General features: G+C 42.7%; 1 protein-coding gene across 5 annotated transcripts in view; it reads right to left on the reverse strand.

Moving 5' to 3' along the window:
* Positions 1 to 2,792: 2,792 nt before the first annotated feature.
* The window catches only part of LOC105471255 (maltase-glucoamylase), a 157,696-nt gene continuing 132,896 nt past the window's right edge, over positions 2,793 to 27,592 (reverse strand). For all 5 annotated transcript variants that reach the window (XM_071094351.1, XM_071094350.1, XM_071094348.1 and 2 more), the window contains 20 exons: positions 27,388 to 27,484; positions 26,543 to 26,655; positions 25,087 to 25,212; positions 23,779 to 23,907; positions 23,413 to 23,523; positions 22,720 to 22,782; positions 17,551 to 17,685; positions 16,991 to 17,078; positions 16,036 to 16,174; positions 15,096 to 15,229; positions 14,943 to 14,977; positions 14,734 to 14,850; positions 13,899 to 14,047; positions 13,207 to 13,291; positions 11,975 to 12,031; positions 9,877 to 10,001; positions 8,719 to 8,807; positions 6,917 to 6,966; positions 6,157 to 6,327; positions 2,793 to 3,722 (listed from right to left, as the gene is read on the reverse strand). In XM_071094351.1, the coding sequence (XP_070950452.1) occupies positions 3,645 to 3,722; positions 6,157 to 6,327; positions 6,917 to 6,966; positions 8,719 to 8,807; positions 9,877 to 10,001; positions 11,975 to 12,031; positions 13,207 to 13,291; positions 13,899 to 14,047; positions 14,734 to 14,850; positions 14,943 to 14,977; positions 15,096 to 15,229; positions 16,036 to 16,174; positions 16,991 to 17,078; positions 17,551 to 17,685; positions 22,720 to 22,782; positions 23,413 to 23,523; positions 23,779 to 23,907; positions 25,087 to 25,212; positions 26,543 to 26,655; positions 27,388 to 27,484 (2,091 nt within the window). In that variant the 3' untranslated portion in view covers positions 2,793 to 3,644. The remainder of the gene's footprint in view (positions 3,723 to 6,156; positions 6,328 to 6,916; positions 6,967 to 8,718; positions 8,808 to 9,876; positions 10,002 to 11,974; positions 12,032 to 13,206; positions 13,292 to 13,898; positions 14,048 to 14,733; positions 14,851 to 14,942; positions 14,978 to 15,095; positions 15,230 to 16,035; positions 16,175 to 16,990; positions 17,079 to 17,550; positions 17,686 to 22,719; positions 22,783 to 23,412; positions 23,524 to 23,778; positions 23,908 to 25,086; positions 25,213 to 26,542; positions 26,656 to 27,387; positions 27,485 to 27,592) is intronic.

Genomic DNA, 27,592 nt, shown 5'->3' on the forward strand with positions numbered 1-27,592 from the left:
ATCCCCATTCCTGCCAGTAATATATGAGGGTACAGAGGGCTCTTTTGGTGGCACCTAAGAACTGTAAATAACAGTGTTCATAGTAGTGAATCCTTTGTGTTTGCTTCAAATGCTCAGTATATGGAAAAGCACACATGCGCGCACGCACACACGCGCACACACACACACACAGAAAGAGAGAGAGAGAGAGAAAGAGAGACTAGGTTTCTGCATTTATGAACTCCTGGAATGACATATTCAGCTTTTCATCTGCCCCAGTACAAGGTGGACTTTGTTAGAGGGGAAACATACCAAGATTTCATTTCAAATTCGGAAGACATCCTGGCAAGATCAAGAAGGGAGATTTATTGTTACATAAGAGCTTTCTATTCTTTGTGTGATATTTTACCTTTAACTCCCCACACGCCGTGCACATTTGTGACTTCTTTTATGTAATAGTGGTAACCAGCAATCCCAGCTAATCTATAACCTGTTTCCTAAAGTGCAGAAAAGAGCTACCTTCACCATCCCTTCTTGCTAACTAACTGGAAGATATTGGATCACCGCACTGGTGTTGACCAACGAGAAAATAACAGAGCCACTTTGAAGGGTAGAGACAGGCACGTGACCCGACATCTTCCAGTTGTCTATCGGTAACAAGGCACAGTAAAGTTAGCTCTTGGTGGAACTCAAACAGTTGTCAAAGCAAGCTGCTGGTTGGAATCATCAGATCAGAAACTTGTAAAATGAGTCACCCCTAAGTTCCAGAACACCATTCTCCAAGGCCAGGTGCAAAACTCTCAATGACTCTGCTGCTATGATAAGAACAAAGAAATATTGTAGGGATCTTGACGATATCTGCCACGGCCAACAAAACCTTATCTTTGTAGGTATATATGACATTTAATGTTATAACATTAATAAGAAAGGAATAGATGTCTTCCTATTTAAGTGAAAGAGTTTGAGAGTATTATTTTTTATTTTGGCACACCTATGAAGAAATAAAGTAAAATTATGTGATCTGAAGAACAGAGCATATGTGGAAAAGGAAGGCCCCCAGCATCTTGCTGAATAGCTGGCCAGGAGTTGTAAGCATAGGTCCGTGTTGTAGGGGCTGCTCTGGGATGGCCACAAATGGATATGGTTCCATGAGAGGTGGTTCTCAGAGTGTGGTCTGAGGAACAACCTCTGGGGGTGTTATTGAGCAAAAGGGCTCACTCTTCAATGTGCTAGAAGCCAATAATCTGGCGAAGGGTTTTGAAGAAAAGGTTTTTATTGCAAGTCAACTCACAGGAGACAGGAGTCCAGCTCAAACCTGTCTTCCTGTGCTGGCTTTAAGGAAGTATTTTTATCAGAAAAGGCTTAGGGGATGGATGCTGGGATTAGCAGGTGATTGGTGAAAGAAAGGGGAGATCTAGAAAGTCCTCAGGCATGCACAGTTATCTCTTCAGGCCTCATCATGGGTCTCATGTGCAAATTTGCAAATTAGTATGAAACTGTGGTGGAAATTTAGGCTGTGACATCAGCAAGCTCTCTCTGCGCTAACTCCGGCAAGCCATATTGGTTCCAACCGATACATCTTTTTCATACATTTCTGGCTGAAATTTAGCATTTTGTTAGGTTATGAATGTAGACAACAGAGCACAGTAGTTTTCACAGAGCATGAGTTTGTCAAAAATGGAATCACAGCTCTTTCTACATTACGAGATTTTAGTGGATATCTCAAAATATTGTTGATGTTGATCATTACATTGAAATTATGGCATTGTTACTTCCACTATTGGATCTTTTCATTTAATTTGATAATGAAAAAACACATCTCATGGGTTACTATATCCATTTTTCTTTAATATTTGGATAAGTATCTTGTAATAAGTTTTCTTTGAAATAGCATGCATTTTGCTTGATGCATTTAAAAACAATGTTGTGAGGAGGAATTCTGTAGGTTTCACTAGGCTGTCAGTGGGGTCCCTGACACTTCACATGCTCCAAAACCCCACTGGCCTCACTAGGGCCTTGGCCGTCAGATTTATGTAGTCAGAATGCCTCTCCTTAAGCACTTTGTGGCAGCCAGAGCCAAATTCCATCAATATATCCTTGATGGTAACATTAAATATTTCTTAAATATCAAGTAAATAATGTTTCCATCATTGTGACCTTCCTGAGTTTGTTAGAGTTGACAAGTTTCCCAACTTTTTGACCAAAGGATTCCCATGGCCGGTTTTCTGTATTTCACCAGTTTTCTAGCTAGCTCAGGCCCTCATCCAAACGCCCCTTATTGTGATAATCACATGATTTAACAATATTGTTTGTCTCTAGCCTTACGCAGGCGCTGACACATGAGTGTGCAGGGAGAATGAATGACTTCCTGGTCATAAGAAAAGAAGAAAACACAGGGAAGCAGACTCACTCATTCCAAACACATTCATTTTCAGGTAACATCAAAACTTAATATTCCTGTTGAACATTAATATATAATTTATTTATCTCAAATTTTAACCCTATAGAATTTTAAGCAAGAGGGTTGCAACTCCTATTTTTACCGGAGTTGGTATTTTCCTAAATTTAGCAATTGCTATGATGATTAAAATAGTAATCAATAGACCCTTCCACAAACCTACATCTTATAAAAGACTCCTTGCAGAGATGTAAGAAAAAGACAATTATAAAGGTTATCATCCTATTGGTGGATTTGGCTGCAGGTTCTGTGATGCCAAAGAGAACCAGAAAGACAAACTCGTAAGAGTTTGCTAAACAACAACCTTAACCCCAAACAGAGATTACTCATGTTCAAAATAGCACAAAATTCAAAATTACTTGCAAATTCACTTGTTTTATTTTTATCCGGCATATAAATTGCATATTTTTCTGTGAAATGTGGTTATATACATTAGAAATAAGATTTACACACTTCAAAGCACACCACTGCAAAAATAAATTATTTTTAACCTCCAAACTCTCTTTTCAGCTTTGCCTGCTCAGATCTCAATCTCACCACTAGCCCTTTATGCTAAAGATTTCTCAAGACCCTCTTCTCTCAGGTGAGTTGACTCTTCCTTTTTCCTCCCCATGAGGCTGTTGATAATTTCACATTATGTTCTTACTATGATCACTTTTACTATCATCTTCTGTTTCCTCTGATCTTTCCTTGTGTTTGCCTCTTCTTTGCTTATCATGCTCCCCCCACCTATAACCAATTAGGTGTATTATTCCCCCTGTTGCCTATAATCAACTAGCAGATGTTCTTTCTGGAGACTTTCTTGAGATGCTGATTAGCTTCAAGACCTGGAACTGTCACGGAAAGCTTTTTCTTGTGTGTTTAACAAGAGAATGGGGTCCATTCCATGATTACACACATGGACATACACACACTTCATCATGGACCCGGTTCATCTTCAGTCAATGTCATATGATGAACAATCACTACCATACTAACCACATAGAGACATTCAGGTAATGCATAGATTTTCCACACCTCCCTAACTGCCCATCCCGCAGGGCTAAGATTTAACCTTTAGGGTTCACACACAAAACATATAACAAAATTAACAAAAATATTTCACCAACAGTGGGTATGAACCAATTAGCAACACACAATAATTTTTATGAGCATGAAGTATAAGTAGTTTCAAAGTCGTTCATAGTTAGAATCTTGCTCTAAAAATTCACGGAGTGCTTCTCCATGTCAATGAGGTAAAATTATGTACACTGATGTTTCTGTCAGTCACGTCGATGCTTAATACCTGTTAGGAACCAAAGGAAAAGAATTGGGCATCTGGTGTTGAAATTTACTGCATGCAAATAAATTAGGTGCAAGTATACGGTCCAAATAACCCCCTAATACTTCTATATTGTATTGTCTAGTTAAAAGATTGCCCTCAAAGTTTCAGATGAGAAAAGTGTTTTCTAATTTTTTAGAGTACAAAGAATATTCAATGGCAGAGATGGGCCTTTAATTCAAGATTTATTTAAATTATGTTTTAATATTTTATGTTTACCATTTAAAATATTAAATGGTAGAGACGGGCCAGGTGCGATGGCTCACACCAGTAATCCCAGCACTCTGGGAGGCCCAGGCAGTTGGATCATTTGAGGTCAGGAGTTTGAGACCAGCCTGGCCAACATGGTGGAACCCCGGCTCTACTAAAAATACAAAAGTTAGCCAGACGTGGTGGTGGGTGCTTGTAATCCCAGCTACTCGGGAGGCTGAGGCAGGAGAATCACTTGAACCTGGGAGGTGGAGACGGCAGTGAGCTAAGATTGCACCACTGTACTTCAGCCTGGGCAATAGAGTGAGACTCAATGTAAAAACAAAAACAAAAAAAAGAAAAAAAAAGTTCAATATGCAACCACTGAAGAGAAACAACTGCACAAACTGGAGAGAACGCCCTCTTTTCCATTCTACGGAGGTGCTGATTTTTCTTGGCACCACCCTTCTGTTTCCTTCTTCTCCTATTCCTCTATCCACCCCAGTGTTTGCCCAGCAAGAGTCCACTATTCCTGCTTCTTCCTAGGCAGATGCTGTCAAGAAGGTTTCACTGCATGTGCCCTCATCAGCTTGCATGTCTGTCCATGAGCTGGTCAGCAGCAGGATTGGGCAAAGTCCTTTAAGGCATAGTTGGGGAAGTTGTTGACAAGAAAACCACAAGTATGAGGAAATAAATGTAAAGAATGCAAAACTGAAAGAAAACTTTTGTTTCAGGTTTAATCATCAGGAAGGATTATGAAAGAAAAAAAGTTCAGGAAAAAAATAATAAGTAAACACACAAGGAAGAAAGTTTCATTTACCATCGGGATGATAAGTGTCAGGACCACTACACTGCATTAATCCCAAGGTAGAGATTTTTCATGCAACCAGAGTGTGTCTTGTAATCGATAACCATAGAATACTGTGAGCCAGGCAGCACTCATGGCATAATCATTATTGTCTGTGCCCGTGTAAGCTTCATTGCTATTACTGTGTTATGAATGGATGGACTGAAAACATTTAAGGATTATTATAGGAAGGAATAGTTAGTAAGATCAAGAAAGCACTAGGATAAAAATGTACATAAAGTGTGTCAGTGGCTCAGGAAAACACTTCATAGACACGAGTGGAAGGATTTTTATAAAGTGCTGAATCACCAACGCCTTTTGCAGTACAGAGGAAATATCTTACTAACACAGATTTTTCTTCAAAATAATAATAAATACAATAAACCATTTAAATAATAAAATAAAACAGTTTAACACAAATTTAAATAGTACAATTTAAATATGATACAAATTGGTTCAGCTATTTCTGGTGCTTCTTCACATGTAGGGTCTACCTCTTCTAAATTACTTTGAGGCAGAATCAGCAATATATCTCCACTTAACATTTTCCTCCATATTATCACCTACAATATTGAAACATATAGCTAAAAATTTATGTCTAAAGAAGTTTCAACAACTTTCTATAAGTTTATTATAAAAATTTGAGGCTGGGCACGGTTGCTCACACCTGTAATCACAGCACTTTGGGAGGCCGAGGCAGGCGGGTCACAAGGTCAGGAGATCGAGACCATCCTGGCTAACACGGTGAAAACCTGTTTCTACTAAAAATTCAAAAAATTAGCCAGGTGAGGTAGCGGGCGCCTGTAGTCCCAGCTACTTGGGAGGCTGAGGCAAGAGAATGGTGTGAACCTGGGAGGCAGGGCTTGCAGTGAGCTGAGATCATGCCACTGCAATCCAGCCTGGGCAACAGAGCAAGACTCCGTCTTAAAAAAAAAAAAAAAAAAAAGTGATAAGGAAGCATTCTATCATAGTTTTGTCATCCTTTTTTCTTTCTTTGTGGCACATGAAATAATGAAGCATATTTGATATATTTGGTATCATATTTGATAAAATATGATAGTTCAACCTATTTGGAAAGTTGATCTCTGAGGCAGAGGTGAGGGAGCCAAGACAAAGTTTTACATAGGTTTGCAGACAAGAAGACAAACATGGAAAGTAAGAATCCAGGCCATGCATTCCAAATGATGATAAACCATGATTTTTCATTCATCTCCATGTGGCCCATTCCTAACACACTGAAAACTCAGGGATTCCCAGAGGGCCTGGTAGGAGAGGGAATCATTTGGAAGGCAAGCAGTCAGGCGCTGCACTAGGCATATTAAGGGTGGAAAATACCATTCGCATTTTTCGCCAGTCACAAACCTGTGTCGTGGGGTCATTGTTGAAGGAGGGTGTTATGGCCATGCCGCTCACAGATATGCTGACACTGGTAATGGGGACACTGCCCACTCCCCAGATTTCAATGTAGCCCAGTTTCAAAGGATTTGTATCAGTGATGTAATTGTTGAAAATTATATGGCTTTGCATCGTATTCTGTCGAATTGGAGATTTAAAAAAAAGATAATAGCAGAATTAGTTCAAATTTTTTCTAACCTCTTTTTAGGCACAAATGTAGATCATAAAGTAAGACAATTTCAGAGTCACCATCTTGTGTCTTTGGATCACGGAAACCATGATTTCATCACTCTGTCTCCTATTGCCAACTCCCATCCACTTTGCATTGACAAGCAGCTGCAGGGTCTTTTGCACTGCCCTGAACTCTATAGGAGACAAAAGTCTCAACTGTCAAGATACTTATATTCTACAGGTGGAGGAATCACAAAATGTGCCGACCATTCCAAGGTAACTTAGGAACAAGGGCTAGATAACAGAAACAGCCCATCCATCTGTAACATGGTAAACTGGAATAATGATCATTACTGATGAGATGAGGATAGGTTTAATTGCAGAAAGCCTCCTGGGAGCATAGTAAATTTCCACCAGAAGTCTAGAGAAGTAGAAGAATGTGAATTAGCAAGATGAGCAATGAAGAATTTCTAGGTGGTATTTTATGCCCTTATGATATTCAGCATCCTCCTAAGCCAGTGGAATCTTATTCTCACTTCATATCAGTCACACTCACCTGGCTGGCAGAAAAGTTGGCCAAGTAATAGAGTCCTTTCCCATAGGTATCTGCAAACAGACAACAAGATAAACATGGCCTGGGCCTGTGCTGTAGAACTCTATGCTATAGAATATGTAAATACTCTTCTAATTTTCTACTTGTCTTGGAGAAGTAGACTTCCAAGTTACTTGTTGAGAGAGTAAGGCTTATCTTCATTTTTATTTTCTGTCTTTTGAGTGTTCTATTTTAAAATGTAAGCCCTCTTTATGGAGACTAATCAAACCCTGCACCAATACTCAGTTTGCACAAAATGTTTGAAATGAATGTGTATAGATGCATCTGTGTGACAGAGTCACTTCATATAACAGTTTCCTGACACCATTTTTAAGTCACTTCTCTTCCTTGTGGTCTACTATTCCCAGCATCTTCCTAATCAGCGCAGAATTTCCAGGTTTCTTTTGCTGTGTGTACACATGTCTGCACACACATTTATATGCACATACATACATAAACACCGACACTGGTGTCTTGGTGGGTTTATCTTGAGGTATTAGGCAAACTTAAAAATGTGATCTTCAGAGAACAAAGATGATCAAAGAAAAGGCTTCTTTGTCCTTTATCCTAAATGTGTGCCACAGGCCCACGAAGAATATGGAGTTCAGCACAGCCAGTGAAGGGGAACTAGTCAACAGTTTGGTTTCAAGTATTCCCATCCTACACCCTTCCCTCGTGGCTGTCATACTCTTCCCTGTGTGCTGGCCCCTTCCTTTTTCTTTCTCTTTTCTTTCTTTTTTTTTTTTTTTTTCTGAGATGGAGCCTCACTCTTGTTGCCCACGCTGGAGTGCAATGGTGCGATCTCGGCTCACTGCAACCTCTGCCTCCCGGGTACAAGCAATTCTCCTACCTCAGCCTCCCTAGTAGCTGGGATTACAGGCATGTGCCACCACACCTGGCTAATTTTTTCGTATTTTTAGTAGAAATGGGGTTTCTCCCTGTTGGTGAGGCTGGTCTCGAACTCCCGAACTCAGGTGATCTGGCCGCCTCGGCCTCTCAAAGTGCTGGGATTACAGGCATGAGCCACTGAGCCCGGTCGTGCTGGCCCCTTTATAAATGACTCACCACTCAGTCAGTTGCCACTGGCTATCCCTTACAACTGTGCTAAGAGAGTAGCCACTAATAAAATGTAATTGTTTAAACTTAAGCTTGTTAAGATTGAATAAAATTAAAAATTCAATTCTTCAGATGCACTTGTCACACATTTCAAGTGCTCGATAGCCACATATGCCTAGTAGATACAATATTGAACAGCAGAAGATATAGAACATTGTCATCACTGCAGAAAGTTCTGTTGGACAGCACTTGTCTAGAAATAGCTAATAATTTCTTGAGCAATCCTCCTGAGAGTTTACCAATTCCTATAAACTCCTAAGAGAAAATATCCCATAAAAAATACAATTGATAGAGGTATTACCCCTCTTACTGGGACAGTAAACCATGTAATTAGGCAACGTGTCCTTGACCATAAATCCTCTGAAATTTTATCTCAGCTGGCTACAGATAAACTTTCCCCATGGCTCCCATATTGCTACCTTCTACAGTGGATTACAACAGTTGCATAATGGGAGGTGATTCAGAACTGAGCTTCATTTACATGAGGAATAAAGATCACGTCCAATGTGGATTATACCCTTGAATTAACAAATGATTATATTTTAAAATGCAACATTGTTTTAACAGGGAAAAGGTGAAAGCAGGCCTGTAAGGTAATCCAGGAATGTAGTCAGTGCCATCGGCATGAATCCCAGGTGACCCCTACTCACCAATGCTTTGCCCATCATCCCAGAAGAGCCAGCCCTCAGCAGTTCCCTCATCATCCAAGGCAATTTTGAAGCCCATGAACTTCTGGCGGCTGCAGTGAGGCGGGAGAGAGCCATTAGCTAAAAGCAAAGCCACAGCCACACACCAAGAGTTTATATACAAACATAAAGCAGCAAAGGGAAGTGCTTTGGGGGATAAAGACTGCATACTAGAATTCAAGAGACTTGTGACTTAGTTCTAATTCTGTCTCCATCTGGCTATATGACTTCATATCATGAACAAATGAATTAGTGAATGAATCAAGAGGATTCTCCTTTAAGGCTCTTAACGTAATGACAACCAAACTAACTGGGTTCTTTCTTTACCTTTTGAAAGGAAAATCCTGATGCTGAAATCTTTCTGTTTTTGTGACCGAATATCCAAAACATGTAGAGGGAGTTCTACTTTCAAATGTCTTAAGTCCTTCATTTTTATTTAAATCTTTGGAATCAAATGAATAGGGAGTCTGAGAATTTTAGTATTGATACCAGAGAGATGTGAATTTTAGTCCACGTTCATGTACTTACTAGCTGTGTGACTCTGAGCAAATCACTTAGCCTTTTTGCTCATCTATGAAATAAATGGTGGTAACACTACTAACCTCACAGAATTTATGTTTTCCTTTTGCTAAGAAAAAATACATAATTTCCACATGGAAATGCCCATATTCATATAGCTCTAGGCACAGGGCAAGCATTCACTGGATGTTACTTATGGTTAATTTATACATAGACTTTGATCTAGATTTTTAACATCTTGTAGAGGAATAAACAATTTTTCAGCAACAGTTTTCTTAGGAAAGCTTCAATTAGACCCAATAGTATACTAAAACTATTATGAATCATGGCTGCTCCTCTTTTGACTTCCATTTCAACCATGAGATTGAAAGATGACACTCTTAGACCTATCATCTCACTCCCTTAAACATAAAAGAGCTGTTAATCATTAGTCGAAGAGGGTAGAGTCTGAAAAAGGTTAAAGTACAAACAAGCACAAAGAAAAAACAAGTGTTGAGTAAAATTGCATGTGGGCTTGAGAGTGATGCTTACATTTTGGTGGACTTCATTACAGATTGTTGAGCTAACTGACATGTAAAGGAAAACCTGAGTCCTGTCATTCACCTTAAGTGGGTGTTCAGTGCAGGCTCTTGCCAGGGCAGGATGTAGCCCCCACGGACATGAAGATTAATGTGGTCAAGAGGGGCTGGCAAGGTCTTCCACTCTCCTCTTGTGTTCATATCCACACCCTGTGGGCAGAAGAAGGTAAGAGATGATGAAGGAGAGGAAAGGACCCTCCGTGAACAACGCATCCTGCCAGACATCTCATCCTCCCCTCTGAACTTATGCCTGCTCATCACCCTTCACCACTTACCTGCCATTACCCATTCCGCATTCACCAAGTGCTGCATAAAATCTCGCAAGGCTGCTATCATATCTTGTTAGGGTCTACGTCTTTGCTTCCACTGTACAAACTACATTTGCCTGATGTGTGACAGGAAGAGGTGCTACTCTCTCACCTGAATCAGAAACCTAACCTAAGGGACCATCCTTCCATCCTACATGTTCTCAACTAGAGCAGGGCTTTTCAGTCTCAGCACTATTGAGATTTGGGGCCAGACACTTCTCTGGTGATGGGGCTATCTGTGCCTTTTGATATTCAGCAGAATCCTCAGACGTCAACAGCATCGCCTCTTCACCCCCACCCTGTTGTGCCAACAAAATATATCTCCAGGCATTGCCAAATGTTCCCTGGTAGGCAAAATCCTCTCATTTGAGAGCTGCTACTTTACAGGTAAGAAGCAATTACTGTTGACAACATGTAAACATATATGCATGGCTGTGTTCTAATAAAACTTTATGTGCAAATCAGCTAACAATCAGATTTGGTTGTGGGCCATAGTCTGCCAGCTTGTGCTCTAGAACGAGTAATAGGTACTCAAACTTGGGAAGATTAATTAACGTGACACTTCTTCATTAATGTTAACTATGAGATTCATCTTCATTTTAATTAAACATCAAAATTTCATCTTTTTCTAAACAGCTTTCACCATGATTTCTTTTGTCTTTCCCTCTTCAACCAAAGACATCTTCTGTTACTGAATGGGAGACTCAACATGCACACTCAGGACAAAGGCCAGTCTCACTTAAAGAAAGCTGGCCACTCTTCCTAGGGAAGACCTGGCTGGGAAGCACAGAGCAGAGCCTTAACATGTTACCACCCTAAGGGCAGATCCAGACTAGCAACAGGAAGGAGAGTCTAGAGCAGTGGGGAGGATTTTGGCTCCAACGGACTGCGAAGAGAAGGAACAAAATTGCACATCCTTCTCCAGTTTTCACCTAATCTCACTGCAATCCCCTTGGATGAAAGGGGCCAGCACGTGCTCTGCTTCTTGTAACCCTGTTTGCACCCCTTTGCTATATTGCCAGCCCTCAACTTTGTTCTCAGAAAGTCAGAAGAAGAGGCCTCATTAGAGACCAAGGAAATGCCTTCTTTGATTCTACCCCAAGAATCAGGGTCTGACTTGTCAGGGTCCCAGCAAGAGACCACCACCCCAGAGCTGCCCTGGAAGACCCTGGCTTCCCAGCTGAGTCTTTGGGAATGATACTAACAAAGAACTATGCGGCAAGGAGCTCTTCGTTGCTGCCCCATTTCTAAAGGCACTTGTGCTGCTTAGACTCACAAGGGTTGGGTGCCACACCTCTGTGTGTGTTTTGCACATTGCCTAATCACTTGCTTACCTTACATAATTATGTGCATCGCCCTTCTTTGAGCATCTATGCTATGGAAGGAGATATTTAATAAAAAGACAGAGACAAAAAGGCCTCTATGCTTACGAACTTACAGCAGGCAAAGATATCAACATTAAAAACAAAACCTATAGTTTGCAACACAATCTCAAATGTTGGCTAGCATCTGCCTTTACAAAATGTAGTAAATAGCAGTGATATAAGAAAATATTAAAAATTAACACAAAGAGAACACCCGCAAAAATCCAGACCCTGAGTGAGATGCTTCATGTGTTATTTCACAATGGTTCTATGAGGGAAGTGGTCTTACTCCACTTGGAGGTGAGAAAACTGAGGTTATAAGGGTTAAAGTGACTTATCTAAGACCACACAGCAGGTGGGTTACAGATCCAGCATTTGACCTAAGGTCCATCAGATGTAAAGCCTTTGTTCTCTCTACCATATTCCCGTGAAAACATTCAGAAAAACTTACCGTGTAGTAATCGTACCAGCGGGCTCTAGGGAAATATGCAGTGACATTTCTGGCATTCTAAAATGAAACACAAACAAGGTAAGGCAGTGGGCACCATTTTCCAGGACAGAGAAACCAAACTGCTTAGGAAAGAGGCGAAATAATTGTGATGGCCTTGGGCCCACTTGCTTTCATCTCTCAGGAGGTCGGCTATTGGGGAAACCTTCCACCCCCTTCTTCTTTTTCAAACAGGGGAAATTTGTCTACCCAAAACAAGTGCCATTCATAAAGCACTTTGGTATCCAGGACTTCGGGAACAAAAAAAATCAGTATTTGCTTATAGAAATAGGCTTATGCCATTCACTCTTAAAGAGACAAAAAACTGAGGTTGTGTCTGGGGCAGAAAAAAATTTTGTGGGTACAATCAGATCTGGGGGCTGGGCATGGGGTGGCTCACGTCTGTAATCCCAGCACTTTGGGAGGCTGAGGAGGGTGGATTATGAGGTAAGAAGATCAAGATCATCCTGGCTAACATGGTGAAACCTTGACTCTACTAAAAAAAAAAAAAAAAAATTAGCCAGTCATGGTGGCGGGCGCCTGTAGTCCTAGCTACATCAGGAGGCTGAGGCAGGAGAATCATTTGAACCTAGGAGGTAGAGGTTGCACTGAGCTGACATAGTGCCACTGCACTCCAGCCTGGACGACAGAGTAAGACTCTGTCTCAAAAAAAAAAAAAAAAAAAGATTTTGTGGAGGTGCAATTAACTGGTATTTTAATCAGAAGCCCAATCAACAACAGAAGTAAAGAAATGCCTTTTACTACTGGGAGGTAATCCTTCACAGGAAGGGAGGGTTAGCCAGCAGCAATACGAATACACACATTGCCAAGTAATACTTCTGAAGAGTTGTAATAGTGCTAGGAGATTGTTATGAATTCTTTACAATACTGCCCCCATCTGACCTTCTCTTCCTTATTTTAGTTAATGAAGAAATGATTGTGTCATTTAATACACTATGAGGTGTTTTCTTCTTGATCATCCTGTGAACCAGAATTGTTAGGCTCATTTTAAAGATGAAGGAGCTGAGGCCCAGAACACCTAAGTGATGGACTTCAGCTCAGAAGGGGAGGAACAGACACAGGGAGAATAAGAAACCATGTCTTAGGACCCCCACCAGCTCAGGTCTCTTCTCCTCGTCCTTTTCCCTAAGCCTCACAGCTGGGATCCTCCCCTCATCGGAGGCCTCCATACTCACGCGCTCCAGGACGGGGCTGACCAGGAAGGCTGGGCCCAGCAGGAACTGACTGTCTATGTCCCACGTCACCTGGTCTGACACAAACCTGGAAAGGGAAATGAAGGTGCCCAACAGAGCCCAACAGAGCCCCAGCCCGAGACTCGGAAGAAGCTCCTCAAGTTCAGATCCAGTCGGAAATCCAGCTGCCCCTGAGCCTGCCTTGCTTTTTCCCTAGGCCTAGCTTCATCAGGAGCACCAGCCTCTGCTCTCCCCACGGGATGTGCCTAAAATGCTCAGATGTATATGTGTTCTGTCCTGTAAAATACTTAACCACATTTCTTAACCATGTCACATTTTAAATGCAAGGATGGCCCTTTTCCCTCAAATCTCTTCCTGAAATCCTTCTCCTGTGACCTGGCTACATATAACCAAACTGCTACAAAAGGTAGATAGGTCTTTGCACAGCCAAATTAGAAAGAAATTATTCCATGCTGTACTGCATCATTTCAGTTTTGTTCATTCAATAAATAGCCTTTCATTAATGACCTATGGCATGTATAGCACTATGCTAAAAACAATAACGAAGTATGGTCTTCACCTGAAGAGCTCACGTCAAAAAGCAATCATGTCTTTAATTTGGAAGAATTCAACTCCCACCACATAGAATGCAGTAAGTCATCCATTAGTCATCGGGATCCCTGCTGGACACTCACTCATGAAGCAGAGGCCGCACAACAGTGACGCCCTCCGTGTGGGCCTTATACATCAAGGTATACAGATATGGCAACAGGGTGTATCTGGTCTGCAAGACATTTCTGGAAATGTTCACAAAAGCAGCATCCCAGGACACAGGGTCTTGTCTCTAAAGGAGAAAGAGAACAGTGTTGGGAGGTCACCCTGAAATTTCTAGGAGATTTAAGAAAGCATATTCCAGTTGAAGATCACTCACAGCTAAACAACAGATAACCATACATGAGGCCCAGAGAATATTCTTAATAGACTGGAAAAGGTTACTGTAGTTCTCCTAGGACAGCTAACGAAATTTCACTATAAGACATTCTTTTTGGGTACATTTGGTACATTTCTGCCTAAACAACAAGAACAAAATATAATCATAATCTAAAGACACAGAGGAATATGGTTCACTGAGGCCACAGCGCTTAATAATTTTTAAGGGTGTAGTGGCTCATGCCTGTGTCCCAGCACTTTCAGAGGCTGAGGCCAGGAGTTCAAGACCAGCTTGGGAAATATGGCAAGATCCCATCTGTACAAAACACAATAATTTTCTGGGCACATTGGTATGTGCTTGCAGTCCCAGCTATTCAAGAGGGTGAGGTGGGCGAGTCTCTTGAGCCCCAGAGACTGAGGCTGTAGTCAGCCATGATTGGGACACTGCACGATCCGGCCTAGGCAACAGAGTCAGTCCCTGTCTCAAAAGAAAAAAAAATTTTTTAAAGATATCGCAGGAAATCAGACTGCATTAACTTTAGATCAGAAATGGAGGTTGTGTTTCAAGTGAAACACGGGAGGCAGGAGCCACTGTCCTACCCTGGTCCCAATGGTGTTGTGGTTTCTTGAGAAGGGGTAAAAGGCCCCCAGCTGCATCCAGCGAACACACATCTCATATTCAGCGTCTTGAAAGAACCCACAGATATCTGCTCCTGTCTGAAACAAGAGGAAATAAAACAAGCCGGCTGATGATTTCTGAAAGATGTCCCCACCTTCTTGGTGCTTAGGAGGATCCCAAGGACACTCACATAGGATATGCCGAAGAGGCTGAACTCCATCATGCCTGCAATGAGAAGCACAGCAGTGTCACACCAGGCTCTCACCACCCGCCTCCTCGCCTCTTCCCCAAGGATCCCAACTCCCTGCCCTACCGGCACAGGCCCTGGGAAGGAGCCACGCACCAATGATAGATTTCTTCAGCTGATCCCACGCGGCCGTGTTGTCTCCCAGCCAATGTCCTGCCCAGCGGCCAGAAGAGGGAAATGTAGAGCGGGTGATGACGACCCCTCGCTGTCCCGTCACCTCCTGCATGGCTCTGGTTGGAGGGCAACAGGAAGTGAACTGAGGGCATGGTCACGGAGCAAAGGCCAGAGAGCTTCTGCTCCCAGAGCCCTTGAGCCTAGTCAATGTTTGCTGCGTGATTGGAGGGAACATGGAAGTCTGAGCTGTAATGGGGGATCCACTAATCCCAGACAATGGAGATAACGAGTCACGTGTTCTCACAGTGCTTTACAAAGAACTTCACTGTAGCAATCTCACTGGAGTGCCCCAAAAATAGAAAGAAATTACTAAATCTTGCTATTGGCTTGCTCAGTACTTAGTTTTCTATATTTGAAGAGGAACACAGTGAAGATCATAAGACTGTCCTTAGAAGAATTCATACCATTCGTTGAGCTTGCAAAGCAGGACTGTGCTAATTCAGTAGAATACCAATTACTCTCCACCAAGAATGGGCAAAAATAAAAAAAGTCTCCAAAGATGATTCACTTTGAAATAAAGGGGAGAGATGCCCAGTCTCTGTGTTCCCTTCACCTCCTGTAACTAAAGCTATTGCACCGCCGGCTGCCCTGTGTGATCATTATGGTGTCTCCATGTGTGTCGTTCCCACCAGGATCATTAAGTTTTTCACTGGTGGGACCATGTCTTATTTAAATCTGTCCTCCTCCTTTTCATCAGAGGGCCTGGCTCCACGTTAATGAGCATTTGTTTAATAAGAATCATTACACGGTTGTCATGAGAATCTTCTTAACCCCTGGAATGGGAATGAAAGAAAACAAGGTGGCTATGTCAGTCCCTGGCAATCCCTCCGGGTTGTGACAGCTGGAGAAGGCAGAGACTCACTCGTATGTGGGTCTGGTCTGGGACCACCCGTACAGGTTGTGCACATTGTAGTGCTGCACCGGGGAGCCGTCTGGGAGGATCTGCTGACTCTCCATGCACAGGGTCTTGCTGCTCAGGCCCCTGTCCCTGGACTCCAAATCTGAGGAGGAAGAACGGGTGAGATGAAATCCAGCCCTGATTCTGTTTATCCCTGACCTTTCTTCAAGGGATTGGACATTGGATCTTAAGACTGACTTGAGTCCTGCCTGTGTCACTCTCCATCTTCCCAGAGACATGAGCACAGCGACCCCAGCTCTGAGCTGCTATGGCACCTGCAGTGTTTCCAACATCAAGTTCACTGAAGAAAGCGGAGGTGTAAGGAAGAATGTACAGCTGTCAAACACTACATGACAGACTCTGATTTTGACTTTTGATGTGTCAATTATTTCATGTAATTCTTATAATTCTATGAAGAAGACTTCATTATCTGTCTTTTACAGTACATCAAACCGAAATTCGGAAATATCGCATAATCTGTGAAAAGTCACAAAACTCCTAGAGTGAACAATTTCTGGAGCTAAGATATGAATCCAAGTACAACTCCAAAGTCCATCAGCTCCACAATAATGACAAGCCAATAATTTCCACCCATTGATGACACCAAAAAATTCCTGTGATGGAATTCACATAAGCCTAAAAAACTAACAAGCCTAAGTGTGAGAACCCTTTGGTGGCATGAGCACTGCTAAGTGATTTCTGGACAAATTCAAGAAATTTGTGCAATGAGTCTAGTCACTTGCACATGCCCAGCTGGGTGAAGCATGTGCAGAGCTTTTGTCTCTGGTCCCCAGTAAACCACAGCAGCCTTGAGGATGTGCCCTGAGCTATCCAGGCACACCCCTGGCCTTGGAGCTCCTCCAATGTAATCCTTCTTCCAATCATGGCTCTGCCAAACAAGGAGGCCAAGGCTTCTTACATGGCATGTAGGGAGGGCGGTTCAGAGAGGTCTCCCTGCAGCCTGGAGAAACTGCCCCATTCACGAAACTTGATGGTTCATTCATATCCTAGAAATACCAAACACAGACATACCTTACTTTTTAAGATAATTACGTCCTGCCAATTCTGAGCCAAGGAAGCACTGAATAAATTGTTCAACATCCAGTAACTCCTGTAGATGCCAGCCCTGGGAGCTTCATCAAACCCTAGTGATAACTGGCTAGAAAGATTAATTCACCCCTGCAGAACAACTGGCTAGAGGGTTAAAAAAAAATCTCTCTCAAGGTGGGCGTGAGGCAGTGAAAGTTCCAAGAAATTCCTAGTCAATTGCCTCAGAGGTTTTATAGTAGGAACGTCAGGTCTGGTATAAGGTGTGAGGGCTATCAGGCTGTTCCCCTCCTGAGTGGAGGAAGTGTCTGATATGTCCAAAGTCTTCCTTGGACAATGACTATCCTCTTGACTGAAGGTCAGTGGTCCATATACTCAGTCACACAAAGATAGACAAGTGCCACAGGTACACACACACACACACACACTTACAATCCATAGGCCATCAAACTTCAAGCTCCTCTCTGGATTCTGTGGATTGTTGTACAGTTCTTCTATTTCCCTCTTCCACCACTTGGCAGTTGAATTACGGAAAAAGTCTGGGAAGGCCACATAAGCTCGATATAGCTGTAAAATATAAATATAATTTATTTATCCCACACAAATATATAAGACAGCAAGCAGGCACTTACCAAGAATGCAACTCACACAGATACTTGAGCTGCATGGTGACAGACGGCCTCAACATAAGCTAATAATGTTATTAGCTTATTAGAGAAATGTAGAATGAGAAGAGAAATTAGTGCAATTTGCACACCTTCCCAGCACTTGGAAAACTTCCAAAAACTGTTTTCTTCATATTGACATAGATGATGACAATCAATACCCGGAACTCATGACCTCATGCACTCGACGCCCAACCCTCAACGTCAGTCCCACCATTTCCTAAGCACTCCTCAAAGACAAAGCCAGGGAGAGACTGCAGACATGAGATGCGTGGTAACAGATTAGGAAGAAACACCCAGGGAGTCCCTCCTATATCATTCCCACTGAGAGAGGGGAGGAAGGAGTAAGATTACATTTCAGGATATTAGGCCAGTACACCTCAGTGTTTTCTACAATTTCAGAATCACATGACAACTACAGCTGTTGGAACATAAATTGAGAGGACTTAAAGAGGACATTTCAACTTCCCCTTGTTCTCATCTTTCTTCAGATAATAACAACATTGTTTTTGTTTTAACCTGAAAGATGGATTCAAGGTACAACTTCTTTTTTTTTTTTGAGATGGAGTCTTGCTCTATCACCCACGCAGGCTAGAGTGCAGTGGTGCTACCTCGGCTCACTGAAAACTCTGCCTTCCAGGTTCAAGCGATTCTTTTGCCTCAGCCTCCTGAGTAGGTGGGATTACAGGCACGCATCACCACACCTGGCTAATTTGTGTATTTCTAGTAGAGAGGTGGCTTCTTCATGTTGGCCAGGCTGTTCTTAAATTCCTGACCTCAAGTGATCCACCAACCTCAGCCTCCCAAAGTGATGCGATTACAGGCATGGGACACCGTGCCTAGCCAGATACAACTTCTTAACTACATTGTAGACTTTTGGGAGCAAGAAGCTGGTTTTATATTCATCTGAGTGATGAATATTATATTTTGCACAACGCTTAGCTTAGAACTTGACACAAATAGATACTCACTGTTTAATGGTGGGTTCACACCTCTTACAAGCAGCAAATAAATGTTGCTTGTTATGGAACATTATGGCCCTTTGTATGTCTCAGTAAATAGCCTCCTTTATGATAATCACACCATTGTAAGAGTTAAAGAGCTAAAGAATGCTGGTGAGAAGGGTGGGGTAGGCAACAGAAAGAGGACTTGGTCTAGGGGAACTCCAGTTCTTATACACAATAGACAAAAGGCAGGTAGGAACCCACATGTCTACATAAAGGGCAAGAAAAGGAACATGAGAAAACAGAAACAGATCAGCCTGCATGAGTTTGGCTGTCAAGGACGTGAGAAGACAGTGGCTCACATCAGCAGAATCTTGAGAGAAGTGGGCTTGCCAGGTATGCCTTTTGTTAGGAAATGGAGGTAGAAACCAGGAAACCCGACAAAGAGAACCTTTCATCAGAAACCGAGAGCTCCAGATCAGGCAGGGTTAGAAACAATGGGATAGGTGCGGGATGGAGAATTAGAATAAAGAGAGTATCAGCCACATCTGAGTCAGAATTGTATCCCATACGGGGTACACGTGGGGAACCCTGCCAGCCATGATGTAGGAACTTCCCTAAGTACTGCTCGGATGACCCCTACCAAATTCATAAAAATGTTCTGCCGTTCTCCAACTTGCTGGCTCTACCTTACACCTGTGCATATTCAAGTCTTGCCTTTGTGGCTTCTGCCTTCACTTTCTCCAGTCTTCAAACAGTGACGTACCCACCCACACACTGGGCCTCAGGATCACCTAGCAGTCTTTTTGTAGCACATCACATGCTACAAAATGCAATTCCTAGATCCCATCACAGACTTACTGAATTAAACCACTGGAGCTTTGGACTCAGAAATCTGCTTTCGTGGGACTGTTGGCTGTTTGTTTTATATTCAGTGAAGCCAGACCTGGACATCAGTGGCTTCATCCTCACCAGCTTCATCGAGTGGATCTTACTATAAATAATATAAATATTAGGTTGGTGCAAAGGTAATTGCAGTTTTTGTCATTACTTTTAATAACTTTCTTTCTTTCTTTTTCTGAGATGGAGTCTCGCTTTGTTGCCCAGGCTAGAGTGCAGTGGGTCAATCTTGGCTCACTGCAACCTCTGCTCCCGGGTTCAAGTGATTCTCCTGCCTCAGCCCCCTGAGTAACTGGGATTACAAGCATGTGCCGCCACGCTTGGCTAATTTTTGTATTTTCAGTACAGATGGGGTTTCACCATGTTGGTCAGGTTGGTCTCGAACTCCTGACCTCGTGACCAGCCTCCCAAAGTGCTGGGACTACAGGTGTGAGCCACCGTGCCCAGCCTACTTTTAATAACTTTCAGTGGCAAAAACGGCAATTACCTTTGTACCAACCAATAGTTATAATTATCCTATCTATGAAGACTTATCTCTTATGCGCTAACTGACAGATTCTGTGACTCCCTGATGAAGAGTTTCTCATCAGGGGCACAACTGGCATTTGAGGTGAGAGATATTTTGTGGAGAATTCCCTGCAATCAGAGCTATCAACATCCTTGAGCACTGCCCACTGAATGCCTCTGGTGTCCCTGTGATAACCAACACTGCTCTCAGATTTCCAATTGCCTCAGGATGGCAGTGTTGCCCCTACTGGCTGATGAACTGTGGGGTTCTGATACTGACTACTTGATAAAAGTCAAGAAGCCCATGACTCAGAACTTCTCTGGCTGGGCAAGTTCCTGTGTCCATGTGGGCTGCTTGGACCCCTAAGCTTCAAGTGATTCTCTGTGACAGGTGATGAGAGGACAGGAAGCTAAGTCTTCTCCCTTGAATATTATACATATATACATACATACATAGAGATAGATGGTAGATAAATAGGTAGATAGATGATAGATAGATAGATAGATAGATAGATAGATAGATAGATAGATAGAAGAGGGATTTGGATAGATAGGGTGAGTGGATGAATAAAGGTAGAGATAGATAGAGAATAGATAGATAGGATAGAATGATAGACAGATAGATATAAATGAATAGGGTGGCTGGATGGATGGATGGATAGATAGATAGATAGACAGATAGATAGATATAACCTGAGTAGATACAGTAGATAGACAGATAGATACAGATAGATTAAGTAGATGATAGATGATTGATAGATAGATAGATAGATAGATAGATAGATAGATAGATAGATAGAGTGTGTGGATGAATTAATAGATCGACCAGTAGATACATAGACATGATAGATTGAAGATAGATAGATAAATACATAGATATACATAAATAGATAGATACTTGTTCAGTAGTAGACAAAAGGAAACCAGCCTTGAACTGAGTCTGACTCATTCTTGCCAATCTTCAAAACCTGCCCCAGGTTCTGTTTTGCTCGTTTTGTTTTACTGCATCTACTGACAGTAAATAAAGACATGCAGTCCAATAGCCAAGCAGCCTGGTCCCAAGTGTGTCTCATTTTAAATTAAAAAGTGCTACTGCTGCCAACTGGCTCTGGGATCCAGGAAGTCAGAGACTGACACCAGAGAAGAACGCATCATGGGTTTGCAGTACCATCTGTTCTCCCTACCCTACTGGAGCTGTGCCAGGCCTTAGCCCCTGGCTCCAGATTGTGTGGTTCTGTCTAATATATGTCTTTCCCTCTAGGACTCACCACTTGCCCTGAAAATCAACTTATCTGGATAAGGCATGAATATTTGGCCTAACTCTTGCTAGTCACATTCCTGGTGACTGGAATGTTTCTCCTGCATCTCTGTCCATGGGCTACGATCTTACATTATGTAGAAAGAACTCCCAAAAGAGGCCTTCACGCCTGGGCTTCTGAGTGGCTGCTAACTGAATTTACAACTGCTGGGATTTGTTACAATATGGATATTTCTCTGATTAATACTTGACCCTGAGACAGTATCTAGTCTCTACAACATATACCACATTGCTGATTGCACAGGCCAGCTTCTTTATCCCTTCAATTCCTTGCAGGTGTCCTAGAGAAGAGGCCTTTTCCTTGTCTCCTCAGCTGTCCTGTGGGGGTCACATAGGCTACACATGCCCTGCTACAATTCCTACCCAGATAGAATAACCATTATTGAAGAACAGCTCAAGAGGTAGGGCAAGGTACTTGCTACCCAGGAAGTTCTCGGCCCCACCCTGAAAACCCTGTCTGTGGGAACTGTCACAACAATTGATAGTAAAGCACACAGGCTGCCTCAGTTTAGGAGACATGCATCTTGGCCAGAGGATGGGGCTGTAGGCTTCCTAGACCTGTAAGGAGCCATGTATTCATTCAAGCAAGAAATACTTAGTGAATCTGGAAAGAACTTCAGGTTCAGAAGCATGGGCTACCTGGATCCATTACAAGCAACAAACCGACCCCAGGAGTGAGCAGGTTTTACAATAAGGTTGGAAACTGAGAGGTAAAAGCAAAGTTGAGAAACCCAAGGAAGCATTGAGCTCAGAGGATGACTTGTAAGTGTGGAAATGGAGAAACGTGTTCATGAGGAAAAAAACAAAAATATATACAAATAAAAAGACCTAGTCAGTCTTCGAGGGTTGAAGACTGTTTAAAAGGGATAACCAAGGCAACAACAGTAAGTATACTAGTTCAGAGAAAAGATAGCACTTTTCAGAGGAAAAGTGGAAATTTTTGGGCCTTTGTAATCTGACAGCCTTGAAATTGAAATCAACACTCTGTCACCTAAAACCATGGACAAGTCACCTAAAACCTTGGACAAGTAATTTGAGCTCTCTGGTCTTAAATCCCAAGGATAATAACACATATCTACATCCCAGTGGGCAGTAAAGTATTACTCCATGTAAACTAATTGGCACAGACTGACACCCAAGACACATCCCCTAAGTGTTTCGCCCTTGCCAAGCCCATGTCCATGGTACAGGCATGTCTAGAATCCCAGGAAGGGCTGCTCCTGCCTAGAAACCCTGACTCCACCCAAATTTACAAAGACCCTTTTACCTCCACTTGATTGTCCCAGTCTAGAGATTCATTCACAACAACACCAGGAAAATCGGGCCAGACCTATGGAGAGAAACACGCTCAGTAGCGATGCATGAGACAGTTTCCCTTACATAGGATTTCCCTTACATTATATAAACCATGTCCTAGGAGCAATGATACTTTGATTATCATGTAGGATTCATGGAAAAGTGAATTCCATAACGCGTTACATTACTTTAAAAGTTGATAACGGGCCAGGCGCGGTGGCTCAAGCCTGTAGTCCCAGCACTTTGGGAGGCCGAGACGGGCGGATCACGAGGTCAGGAGATCGAGACCATCCTGGCGAACACGGTGAAACCCTGTCTCTACTAAAAAATACAAAAAAACTAGCCGGGCGAGGTGGCAGGTGCCTGTAGTCCCAGCTACTCGGGAGGCTGAGGCAGGAGAATGGTGTAAACCCGGGAGGTGGAGCTTGCAGTGAGCTGAGATCCGGCCACTGCACTCCAGCCCGGGCGACAGAGCCAGACTCCATCTCAAAAAAAAAAAAAAAAAGTTGATAACGGTATCAACAAATATTGTTTGACAAAAGGAGAGCATCTGACCTCAGAGCCCAAATAGAAAACGCCAGAAATAACATACACAGGCATGTGACCCACTAATCGTGACCCACCCTCAGGCTAGGGACTAGTGGATCATCCCTTAGGATTATACCTTTCCCCAGACAATGTCTCCATCATTTGGGTATTTGATGAAGACGTCATCCTCCAAGCCCCGAGTGAAGGCAGGATAGGGCTGTGTCTCATTGCCAGAAATGGCTGGATCCTGAAATCAAAGCATAAGTCATTTGGGAAAATCAAACCCAGGGAATGAAGAGAAACAGAATAAAGGAGAACTCCTCCAGGGCGAACTCGCTGGCTTCTACCTGAACTGTAGACTTTCTGTGAGTCCTGGGAAATACAGAATTCTTACTGCACTTCAATTTATCTACTTGCAATATGGAAATAAAGTATAACTCTTTCTCCACCAAAGCCCATACCTGCTCCCAAACAGACAGCACATATTCACATCAGGACTAACCAGAATGAGGATGACCCGCATCCCATCAGCCTTCATGCGGTTGATCAGAGCTGGAAACCCAGCAAACTTGGGGCTGAGGGTGAAGTCCAGCTGCCGCTCCATGTAGTCGATGTCTGAGTACTGCACGTCCTGCGGGAGGACACGGGGAGCTGAGTGGCTGCTGCTGTACACGCTCAAGCTTTACAGGAGAACAACCCTCCACTATACATGATGGAATTCCAAACAGCTTCTTGTTGATGCTTTCAAATCCCAGCTCTGCCATTTGTTAGGTACAGGTGCTGGGAAATTCACTTAATTTTTAAAATGTTCAGTGATCAAATAGAAAAAACCTTAAGTCAGCATAAAATAGGATGAGAATGCCTCTCTAACACAGCTATTCTGAGGATAAATAAGTACACTGGATTGGACAGTGCTTTGTAAACTGCCACCGTCAGGTGTGATTGTGATGACCTCCCCCAAGAGGCTTCCCCTGGTATCAGTGGTTCATGCTTAGAAAAAATACTGTTAACTACCCAGGGCTAATACAATGTGGATGATAAATCTACTGCAAAACATATCAAAACAAAGCAACAATGTATAGGTGCTTTGGAATACCCAACCCTGAGGGAAATCAGATACAACATTCTTATGGAGAATGAATACTGCATTTCACTATCCACTAATGGAAACACTATGCTCCACTAATGGAACTATTGTAAAACAATAGAAATGTAGAATAAAATTAGATATGCGATGGTACACTGGATTAATTCTCTGATGACTGGGTCCCCTCCCACTCTCCAGTGAAAGATAAGGTTTATTTATATATGTTTGCCCTCTGGAAACCCGTATCAGGATCCGTATATTCCATCAGTGATAGCTCAGAGTCGATAGGACACTGTGCTACAGCACCAGGGCTGTAGGAAATAAGGTCGTATCCACATATACAATGGTCTGATGGGGTTAGTTTTTTTCAAGAATTAAGTAAAAGAACTGTGGGATATCATTTATTCTTATGGAACCAAGGACGTTTTGACTAAATGTTTTGAAGACATGTGAAAGAAATGGAAGGAAGCATGAGATAGCAGAAAAAGCCCTGGAGCCAGCCTATCTCCCCCTCTGGCAAGTCATGGTGAATCTTGAGCTATCATCTCTAGAAGATGGAAACAAGCACCCTTACCTATATGACTGTGCTAGGGTGAGGCTGTGATATTGTCTGAAAAAGAACATTATGTTTTTATAGAATCCCACAAACATTAGACAAATGAACCCAGACACAGAGGCACCTGGGTTAGTTACAAAACTCCAGAGCCATGACTGAGAACGTACATAAGGGATCTGGGCGGCCACCATCTCATCATACAAGCTGGCGATCTCAGAGTCGTTCTGGTATCCATAGCGACACAGTTGGAAACCCAAAGACCAGTAAGGTACCATCACAGGCCGGCCAATCAACTAGAAAAAATAGACAGAATATATTAGTCCTCAGAACAGAGGCACCAGATTGAAGTTTTACATAAAGTAATAAGAGTATTTTTCCATGCCCCAAGCTAGACAACTGACTAATTGAAATCCACATCAAAACTGACAGGATATAGAGCCACTGGGATACTTGGAGAAAGCTTTCTGCTAGGCTTGAACTCCTTCTTAAAAATTATGGAAAAGCTGATTTTACTCCATTCCTAGAGACACTGTAGGTAACTCATTAAGAAGCCCAGAATCAGAGACAAATGCCTGGCTTAGCATACAGGCTCCAGTCCTGCTACCTGTGTGACTTTAGGCAAAAATTAAGTAAACTCTTAGTGCTTCAGTTTCTTCATCTGTAAATAAGGGTATAATAATAGCCTCTGCCTCAGAGTCCTTTTGTGAGGACTGAAGAAGTTATTATGTGCGAAGTGCTCTAACAGGCAGCAAGCAATAAATCAGTGATGTGCAGTAGGTAGTACATAAGTATTTGCTGCTGCTGCCAAAACCACCATGGTCACCACCACCATCACTATTTTCACCATCACCACCACTACCACTGTCATGCCCTCCACCACCATCATTACCATCATCATTACCCTTCACTACCATCACCACCACCCCACTACCACCCCCACCACCATCCCCACCATCACCACTATCATCACAACCACTATCACCAACATCACACTCCTCACACCACCCCACTGTCACCACCACCACCACCACCATAACCACCACCATCATCACCATCACTAACACAAACACCATCACCACCACAAACACCATCACCACCCCCACCATCATCAGTATTATCACAACCACTACCACCACCATACTCCTCGCACCACCTCACTGTCACCACCACTACCACCACCATATCCACCACCACCCCCATCATCATCATTACCACCATCACCAACACACCCATCAACACCACCCCCACCACTATCACCACCATCACCAACACTACCACTACTACCACCATCATTATCACCATTCCCACATCACTGTCCCCACCGTCAGCCCCTACTGCCATCATCACCATCACCACCACCATAACTACAAAAACCACCACCACCACACTATCACTACCATCACCACCACTGGTACCACCATAACATCTGCTCTTCTGCAATGCTTACAGAGGCTGTACATTTAATGATAATCTGTATGTGTTTATTTTTTCTTATTCTATAATCTCTCTCCAACAAAGACCAATATTTCCAGTTATCATCTGAGAGTTACACTAATCAATGTGGGCTCTGGCATCCAGAATGTGCTGTATAAGTGCTTGATAAAGAGCTGGATTTCCCCCTACCTCCGTGTACTGCTGGGTGACAAGCTCTGGAGTTGGCCCCAAGAACACATAAAAGTCCAGAACTCCCCCTGTGGTACGGTATGTCAAGGCAGGCAGGGGCTGGAACGTCACGTCTGAAAAGGAAGAAAAATGCCAAGCCAGATGGAAACCTTCCACATCACGAATCACCCCTGAAATCCACACATTCTCCATCTTCCTGCTCCCTCCCTATCACAGAGTGGTAAGAGCAGGCATTTTCTATCATCCACACACAGAACTGAAGAAGTTCAGTGGAAGTCTACAGGTCCCATTTCTGGGTTTGATTCCTTTTGGTGTACTTTACTATATTTTGTCATTCTACTCTTATAAAATTATTTTTACATTTCAACTTTTATTTTGGATAAAGAGGTACACATTCACGTTTGTTACATGGGAATATTGCATGATGCTGAGGTTTGGGGTAGGAATCCTGTTACCCAGATAGCAAACATAGTACCCAATAGGTAATTTTTCAATGTACCATACACCCTCATACCCCCAGACTAACTTCTCTGACCCATAGTTTTACCCTAATTCAAATTACATAACTGGCTTCCACGAGCTGGCCTCCAGGATATCTGGGACCCATGTGGTGTTACTATCCCTTCTTATGTGATTTTTACCAAAATGAGGGTTGGGTTAAATCCTCTTATCACATGATCCTATACTGAAATAAACAGAAAGGCTAAACACAAAGAAAAAATAAACACTAATGCCCGTAAAATGAAAATTTTGACTTCAAGGAACAGTTGGGCTAAAAACATTCTAAACTGACTCAAGCATGATTGGTAGCCCCCCAAAATAAGGGAGGCGCTGGACGGCCTTACCTATGGCATTGCTGTTCAGCAGGAACACTCCGTGGGCACTGCCATCCTCCTCCAGCCCCATATAGTAGGGGTGGACACCATAGGAATTCTTCTTGTACTGGAAAGTCATGGGGAGAAGCAGTAGGCGTTTAAAAGACATTACACCTGAGAAAGAAACTCAACATAAAAGTGTTTGCTAAGATGGGTCTAGTTTTCTCCATGAAAT

Source organism: Macaca nemestrina, chromosome 4 (genome assembly GCF_043159975.1).
Source record: "Macaca nemestrina isolate mMacNem1 chromosome 4, mMacNem.hap1, whole genome shotgun sequence".
NCBI lineage: Eukaryota > Metazoa > Chordata > Mammalia > Primates > Cercopithecidae > Macaca > Macaca nemestrina.